Here is a 9238-nt window from a genome sequence, read left to right on the forward strand (position 1 = left end):
AGCTTCTCATCTTGACTGTGATTGGTGTATACAAAGGCTACTGACTTGTGGACATTGATTTTATATCCTGAAACATTACGGTATTTTTCCATGACTTCTAGGAGTCTTGTGGTTGAGTCTTTGGGGTTCTCTAAGTATAAGATCATGTCGTCAGCAAAGAGGGAGAGTTTGACCTCCTCTGCTCCCATTTGGATTCCCTTTATTTCCTTGTCTTGCCTAATTGTATTGGCTAGAACTTCCAGCACTATGTTGAATAGTAAAGGTGACAGAGGACAACCTTGTCTGGTTCCAGTTCTAAGAGGAAAAGCTTTCAGTTTTACTCCATTCAGTAAAATATTGGCTGTGGGTTTGTCATAGATAGCTTCAATCAGTTTTAGAAATGTGCCACCTATGCCTATACTCTTCAGTGTTCTAATTAGAAAAGGCTGCTGGATTTTATCAAATGCTTTTTCTGCATCTATTGAGAGGATCATGTGATCTTTATTTTTGCCTCTGTTAATATGGTGGATAACGTTTATGACTTGCGTATGTTAAACCAGCCTTGCATCCCTGGGATGAAGCCTACTTGATCATGATGAATGACTTTTTTGATGATAAGCTGTAATCTATTGGCTAGGATTTTGTTGAGAATTTTTGCATCTATATTCATGAGTGAGATTGGTCTGAAATTCTCCTTTTTGTTGGGTCTTTTCCTGGTTTTGGTATCAGGGTGATGTTTGCTTCATAGAATGTGTTGGGGAAGATTCCTCTTCCTCAATTTTTTGGAATAATTTCTGCAGTACAGGAATAAGCTCTTCCTTGAAGGTTTGATAGAATTCTGGAGTGAAGCCATCTGGACCAGGGCATTTTTTGGTTGGAAGATTTTTTATTGTTTCCTTGATCTCAGTGCTTGAAATTGGTCTGTTCCGGAGCTCTATTTCTTCCTGGCTGAGTCTAGGGAGAGTGTGTGATTCCAAATATTGATCCATTTCCTTCACATTGTCAAATTTCTGGGCATAGAGTTTCTGGTAGTATTCAGAGATGATCTCTTGTATCTCTATGGGATCAGTTGTTATTTCCCCTTTATCATTTCTGATTGAGGTTACTAGAAATTTTACTTTTCTATTCCTCGTTAGTCTGGCGAATGGTTTATCTATTTTATTTATTTTTTCAAAAAACCAACTCCTTGTTTCACTAATTTTCTGAATGATTCTTTTATTTTCAATTTCATTGATCTGTGATTTGATTTTGGCTATTTCTTTTCTTCTACTGAGTTTAGGCTTAGATTGTTCTTCTTTTTCCAATTCCATAAGATCTCTTGTGAGATTGTTGATGCTCTCTCTTTCTGTTTTTCGAATGGAGGCGTCTAAAGCGATGAATTTTCCTCTCAAAACTGCTTTTGCAGTATCCCACAGGTTTTGGTAGCTTGTGTCTTCATTGTTGTTATGCTCAAGAAAGTTAATGATTTCCTGTTTTATTTCTTCCTGCACCCATCTGTTATTCAACAGAAGATTGTTTAATTTCCATGCCTTTGGGTGGGGTCAAGCGTTTTTGTTAGAGTTGAGTTCCACCTTTAGTGCCTTATGGTCTGAGAAGATACAAGGTAAAATTTCAATTCTTTTGATTCTGTTGATATTTGTTTTGTGTCCCAGGATATGATCAATTTTGGAGAATGTTCCATGGGGTGATGAGAAGAATGTATATTCTTTATCTTTGGTGCGGAGTGTTCTATATACGTCTATCAAACACAGTTGTTCTAGGGTCTCATTTAAATCTCTTATATCTTTGTTTAATTTCTGTTTAGAGGATCTGTCCAGCTCTGTAAGAGGAGTGTTAAAGTCCCCTGTTATGATGGTATTATCAGATATCATATTGCTCAGACTGAGTAAGATCTGTTTCAAGAATCTGGGAGCATTTAAATTGGGTGCATAAATATTTAGAATTGAAACGTCTTCTTGTATTTTTCCCTTGACCAACATAAAGTGACCATCTTTGTCTTTTTTGAATTTAGTTGCTTTAAATCCACATGTATCTGAAAATAAGATTTCAACTCCTCTTTTCTTCTGAATTCCATTTGCCTGAAAAATTGTCTTCCAACCCTTGACTCGGAGCTTTAATTTGTCTTTTGAAGCCAGGTGTGTTTCTTGCAGACAGCAAATGGATGGCTTGTGTTTTTTAATCTAGTCAGCCAGTCTTTGTCTCTTCAGTGGGAAATTCAAGCCATTAACATTTATTGAGATAATTCATAAGTATGGTAGTATTCTATTGTCTTATTTTGTGAGAGTCCATTGCTTAGTTTTATCTTTTGCATCAGTGTGGAGGTTAGGTTCTGTCCTTTAATTTCTGAGTTCTTACTTTGCTGCTGATCCATTGTGGTGGTCAGTGTGCAGAACAGGTTGAAGTATTTCCTGTAGAGCTGGTCTTGTTGTGGCGAATTTCCTCAATGTTTGTATATCTGTAAATGATTTGATTTCTCCGTCAATTTTGAAGCTTAGCTTAGCAGGGTACAGAATTCTGGGCTGAAAATTGTTCTGTTTAAGTAGATTAAAGGTAGATGACCATTGTCTTCTTGCTTGGAAAGTTTCATTAGAGAAGTCTGCGGTCACTCTGATGGATTTGCCCCTGTAGGTCAACTGGCGCTTACTCCTGGCAGCTTGCAGAATCTTTTCTTTTGTCTTGACTTTGGACAGGTTCATCACAATGTGTCTTGGAGAAGCTCGGTTAGAGTTGAGGCGACCTGGGGTCCGATATCCCTCTGAAAGCAATGTGTCAGAATCTTTGGTGATATTTGGGAAATTTTCTTTTATAATATTCTGTAGTATGGCTTCCATTCCTCTGGGGTATTCTTCTTCCCCTTCTGGAATTCCTATAACTCGTGTGTTGGAACGCTTCATAAAGTCCCATAATTCTGACAGTGAACGTTCTGCTTTCTCTCTCTTCTTTTCTGCCTCTTTTACTATCTGAGTTATCTCAAGAACTTTGTCTTCTACCTCTGAAAGTCTTTCTTCTGCATGGTCTAATCTGTTGCTGATACTTTCCATTGTATCTTTAAGTTCCCTGATTGACTGTTTCATTTCCTTCAGCTCTGCTATATCCTTTTTATATTCTTCATATCGTTCATCTCTTATTTGATTCTGTTTTTGAATTTCCTTTTGATTATTTTCCACTTTATTAGCAGTTTCCTTCATTGTTTCCATCATTTCTTTCATTGTTTTCAACATGTGTATTCTAAATTCCCTTTCTGTCATTCCTAACATTTCTTTATAGGTGGAGTCATCTGCAGTAGCTACCTCATGGTCCCTTGGTGGGGTTGTTCTGGACTGGTTCTTCATGTTGCCTGCAGTTTTCTGCTGATTCTTCCTCATGAGTGATTTCTTTTATCTGTTTCCTTGCCCTAATTTTCCTTTCACTTCCTCTTGCTCTTTAAGTTCTCGTGCCTGTGGACTAAGGGTTACAGGACCAGAAGGGTGAGAAAGTTGAAGAGCAAAAAAGGGATGAAAGAAAGGAGGACCGAGTGATAAGAAAAAAACAGAAAAATAGAGAAAGGAGAGGGGGTGGGTAAAAGGAATATTGACAAAAAGAAGAGAGGCACAGAAAGAGGGAGACAGAGCAATATAGGTGTACAGTAGGGTACTTTGACACAACCTTAAGAAAACCCCACCTTCTGGGTGTGCCCAGTTGGGTGGTTCCCTTGAGGTTAGCAGCTCTTTGCTAACCTGATCAGACACAGTACCCCACCTCCACCAAGTAGAGAGGAAAGACAAAAATGCTATAAATCAAACCAAAACAAGCAAACAGAAAACTTAACGGGATAAAATTGGGTGAAAAACCAAATAATAGCGGTAGAAGCACTAGCAAAAATGAAGTTCTAGTTATTGAAAAAGGCAGCAATGAGAAATTATAATTAAACTAGAAAAATTGAGAAAGAAAAAGGATGAAATTAAAAAACAAAACAACATCAGCAACATCAAAATAAACAAAAAAAAAACAACCAAACCAAAAAGAACTCAACCAAAAACAAAGCAGTATGTATATGTTATTGAATATTGTCTGGGCAACACGTGGTCTTCTGGGTTATGAGATGTTAATCACAGTTCTGATACGACTGGAGGCTGCTGATTTGTCAAACCCCAGCAGGTAGACACCCTAAATCTCTCTTCAGCCCACTTAAAAGGCACTTTGAACTTGTAAACTTGCTGTGCAGAAGCTTTCCCAGGAAAGTGCTTGTCGCTGGAATCACTGCTGAAGTGGCTATCCACTTACCCAGTGTGCCAAAACCTGTCTCACTCTGCCCCTGAGGGTTAGGGCTGCAAGGCGGCTCAGACCCCACCCTTAGGCTACTTGGTTGCTGGGTTACCAGCTCCCACCCGATTCTAGCTCTGCAACCCTGAGGGCGGAGCTTGCCGGGGCAGATCACTCACAATGGCTCCCTGTGACCTACAGCCAAACACTATTAGCTCTGTCTGGCTCAGCGGCTCAGACTGGGGCCCTAGACAACAGCCAAAGTTCTCCGCACTCCCGCTCAGGCTCTCCCCAAGGCAGTTCAACTGAGTGCCAAGTCTAAAGACACCAAAACAGTTCACAGTTAAGGCCTTTCTGGTTTGTAGTCTCACTGCTACTGAACTTACAGTTGCGGGCGGGTTTAGACGGATTGAACACACTCGACCACTTGTCATTTTTCCACTGTTTTAGTCCTCCTCTTGGGGTCCAGAAGTCTCTCGCTGATTCCCTGTATCCTCACAGGGGTGATTATAGGCAGATCCCACCAGCCAGAGATGCCTGGAGTCCTATCTCCCCAGACTCACGGTGCCCAGATGCAAGAAGCTGTTACTCGGCCGCCATCTTGCTCCGCTTCGACCTGACTCAACTTTTCAATAGGAATGTTAGTTCAAAAATAGTACAGAAGATAATCTGTTGAAAAACGTGTCTTATGTAAAAAAAAAAAAAAAAGGAGAAAAAAGTTATTTTTGTAATGATGAAGAATTGGTAGGCTTAGAGTAAGTCATAGCCAAGTTCTTTACCACAGGTGGTTAAAAACATAAAATATCTCTTTCATTTTCCATCCACAGGCTGGAGTACAAGGAAAACAACGCAAGCTAATAAGGCAGCACATGTGGTCCATTTTAGTAAAGCCAATAAAACAGACAAGTAACATACCCTATTATGAACTGTGAAGACTTTTCCAGTGACTTGAATAAAGAGATGTTTTAGACTAACATCCACATTAATTTTGCAGAGAGCTAGTCAAATTACACTATTTATAGTTGTATGCCACTGCTCATATCTCATTCTAGCTTGATGAGAAAAAGGACAAAGAACACACATAAGGAATTCTGCTGGAGTTGTTTGCATTCAACCTTCTGTCCCATACCCGTTGCCCCAATATCTTGTTCTATAGAACATGATTAAGAGCTAATGTTCATCATGTTAACCCTTTATGCTTAAAGAAACAATGAAATGAATAGTCTATTCCAGAAGGAATTTAACAAAAAATGGGTTGTTTTTTTTTTGTTTGTTTCTTTGTTTTTTAGAGATAGTCTCACTTTATCACCCTTGACAGAGGGCTGTGGCATCACAGCTCACGGCAACCTCCAACTCCTGGGCTTAAGCGATTCCCTTGCCTCAGCCTCCCAAGTAGTTTGGACTACAGGTACCCACCAGAATGCCTGGCTATTTTTTGTTGAAGTTTGGCGGGGCCAGGTTCAAACCCCTAACCCTCAGTATATAGGGCCAGCACCCTACCCACTGAGACACAGGCACCACCCAAAATAGTTATGTTTTAACACCTAATTCAACTATGTGAAAACTTGAATCTTCCAAACTATCCATTCCTTAAGAGTTCTATATAAATGAGGTCTTAATATTATGTGCAAAGTATGAAAAAATAAGATTCTTTCTTCTGAGAAACACTGTATAGGTAGAAATATCAGAAAGTTAAATAGCTCAAGAGAAGGCATTACAAATAAGTATATGATTAATTAACATAATGCTTATATGAATTCAAGGAATAACATCCTTATTCAGAGAAGGGATGAGATTTTGATAGGTTTTTAAAGTTTGAGCAAAGTTTGGGGAGGAGTTAAGTAGAGCGTATGCCAGGTTAGTACTAAGAAGTAGCAGAAAGGTCCATTACCTTTAAACGTCAATATTACAAAGTCCTTAAGGTGGGGACTTTTATTCATTTGCTTTTAAAAGTACTCAACAAATATCAGTTGCATCAAATTGATTTGGTGCTAAAGAAAGTTAACGTAAAGAGAATTTTTCTAGGTTTTGGGGGTTTTTTTTGAGACAGTCTCACTTTGTTGCCTTTTGGTGGGTGCTAGGGAATCAAAGCTCACAGCAACCTCAAACTCTTGCTCAGGCTTGTCTCCAATTCATGAGCTCAGGGAGTCCACCTGCCTCGGCCTCCCAGAGTGCTGGAATTACAGGCGTGAGCCACCATGCCCAGCCAACTTCTAGGTTTTTCTGTTTAAAATTCTAACCTTTATGGAAAAAAAATCAAGTATGCTTATTTGAAATTTCATGAATATAAAAGAACCAGACAACTAGCATGAACTTTTTTTTTTTTTCTTTGCACAGGTCTGTTGCTTCGGAACTTGAAAAGATACAGAAGTTCAATCGTATCCTTTAAATAGAATGCATTGCCCTGCATAATTACTCCCTTTCTATTCTTCGCTTATTTCATGATTGAATACTTTGTGAATATTAATCCATACTGAGGATTATTGTTGCTGAGCTTTATTGAGTCAGAAAATATTTAGGATTGTATTTGAAGCTATATCTTGTCTATGGAAGGTACATTATGTTAGCATATATTTTTCTTTATTTAGGTTTAAATGGGGCAAAGAACAGTGAACTAAGTAAGGTCTCCTTTGGAGAATTTTTCATGCAACTACATTCTAAATTATAATTTTAAGACCTGACTTCTTTTTCTTACAAAACCTTTTTTTGTGTACATTCTTTTTTGGGGTGGGGTGGACAGTCTTTCTCTGTCACCCAAGTTAATGTGCAGTAGTGTCATAGCTCACTACAACCTCCAACTTCTGGGCTCAAGGAGTCCTCCTGCCTCAGCCTCCTGAATAGCTGGGACTATAGGCATGTACCACCAAGCCCAGCTAATTTTTCTATTTTTTTGTACAGATAGGGTCTTGCTCTTGCCCAGGCTGATCTCAGCAATCCTCCTGGGCTCAAGCAATCCTCCCACTAAGCCTCCCTGAGTGCTGGAATTAAAGGCATGTGCTAAAACAGAACCAGGCCTGTTCTGTACATTCTCATCCCATTCATTTATATTTGTTTTCGCTTCTAATTTTTCTTTAATCATTCAAATAATAAAGCCGTCCTATAAGACAGGTTTATTTTTATTCTTTTTTAAATTAAAAAATACACTACACGGATTGTTTATAATCCTATCATCCCTACTCTTTCTTTTAATTCCCATAACATTTCTTCACTTAAGGAAATGTTACTTTTTAAATGGATTTTAATTTTTAAGATTTTATCTTTTATTTCGTCTACCACCAAACCTCCACCCAAACAACACATACATACTTTTCCTTTGCCCCTCTATAACTAATTTCCTCATCTATAAAGGGTAGACTTGATAAGCTCTGAAGTCCCAACTCTCATGGATCTAAGAGATCTTACTTCCAGTTGAGAAATAATACTTTAATATGAAGCCCAAGTTTTCTGAAAAATGAAGTTCTTTATATAATGGAAATGTGGAGAAAAGTTCCTTAACTAAGTAATTCAGTGCTGCTGGAGAACAGTGGAGTCCTTAATGAGATTTCTAACAAGAAAAAAGAACAGTTGTCTGATAATTGTAAATCAAGATCTACAGAAATCTTGCTAGAAGAAGTTAATGAAAAGAGAGTATCAGTAGCATTGCAAAAAACTTCTGAAATCCTTCAAGATATTGACTGTCTTCTATCAAACTGTAAAAAGTGAAAAGTGGAATTATTATAGTATATTATTAAATCTTAAGGATGTTGTTTCAAGTGACTGGTGTAATATTACTAGTAAGCCAAGAAACAGTATGTATCACTTTTACACAATGATTGCATGAGAATTGACGTTTAATTTTGGAGGTATTTTACCTAACTTGTAAAGTTTTAAAAATATATCTATAATATATTGTACTAATAAAGAACTATTTGAAATTTTGAACTATTTCACTTGTTATTTTAGATTTATGAGAAAAGCTTTTATCTTCCAGAGCATTCACTGTTAATTGTCAAGTTTTTCTTCTCTTCTTTAATATGCAGAATTGTGCCTTTGGTCATTTGCTATTTAGTCTCTCTACCCTAAGTACTTTTCAATAGAACTATGAGAAAACTAGCTCTCAAAAAATTAAAGAAAAACTGATCTAGGCAATATTGAAGATGAGAATCAAGCACTTCTGCAAAGACTAAATTTTATCTAAATTGTCTTGAACTAGATATGTTCATTGCTTTTGAACATGTGAAAAAATTTATGCTGCACAGTGTGAAATTAAGAGAAATGAGCACAACAGAAGTGCTATTTATCACAGCCCTGTCTGTTAGAAAAGAACAAACCACACATCTAAAAGGCTTCAAGAACATACCAAATACTACCAAAAATGTCTAATTTTTTTCTATAAAAGTGTGAAATTAAGAGAAATGAGCTCACTAAAATCACTGTTTATTAGGAAAGTCTATTAGGAAAGAAAAAAACTACATGTTTAAAGGGCTTCAAGCTTATACCAAATACAATCAAAAAAGTCTAATTTTTTTATATAAAAGACCAGGCTCTTCACATGGAAGGGAAAAGCCACAGAGGAAACAAAAAAGAGAAAAAAATGTAGAGAAAAGAAAGGCTGTGTATGATTGGGAGTAATAATATGAGTGTGTTGAATGAGCACGATGCCCTTTTCAGATCATTTAACGCTGGACACCTTCACATTTCAGGTCTCAGCCCAAGTATTTCCTCAGAGGAGCCTCCCTGACTACCTAACTAAAGTTAGCCTCTCCAACTCTTGTTTCATCATACTGCTTATTTCCTTTTTATGACATTACAATCTGTCCAGCTTATTTGTTTCCTTGTGGTCTATAATCAATGATCCCCAATCTCTTTGGCATTAGGGACCGGTTTCATGGAAGACAATTTTTCTACGGCCAGGGAAAGGGAATAAGGGTGGGGTGGGGGGGCACCTGGAAGGCTGGGATGATTTTGCTATAAATATGTAATTTATTTATTGTAACAAATAATTAAATAATTATTTTATATTAAAACATTAAAAATA

At 37.4% G+C, this 9238-nt stretch overlaps 1 protein-coding gene across 3 annotated transcripts in view; it reads left to right on the top strand.

Annotated features, from left to right (window-relative positions):
• C1H5orf34 (chromosome 1 C5orf34 homolog) overlaps positions 1-8143 on the top strand; it is a 33227-nt gene extending 25084 nt beyond the window's left edge. For 2 of the 3 annotated variants that reach the window (XM_053591132.1, XM_053591151.1), the window contains 2 exons: positions 6559-6599; positions 7730-8143. In XM_053591132.1, coding sequence (XP_053447107.1) covers positions 6559-6599; positions 7730-7923 — 235 coding nt within the window. In that variant the 3' untranslated portion in view covers positions 7924-8143. Of the gene's footprint in view, positions 1-4722; positions 4862-6558; positions 6600-7729 lie in introns of all 3 variants that reach the window. The other variant, XM_053591142.1, reaches the window with a different exon arrangement.
• Positions 8144-9238: the final 1095 nt, after the last annotated feature.

The sequence above is a fragment of the Nycticebus coucang genome, chromosome 1 (assembly GCF_027406575.1).
Source record: "Nycticebus coucang isolate mNycCou1 chromosome 1, mNycCou1.pri, whole genome shotgun sequence".
NCBI lineage: Eukaryota > Metazoa > Chordata > Mammalia > Primates > Lorisidae > Nycticebus > Nycticebus coucang.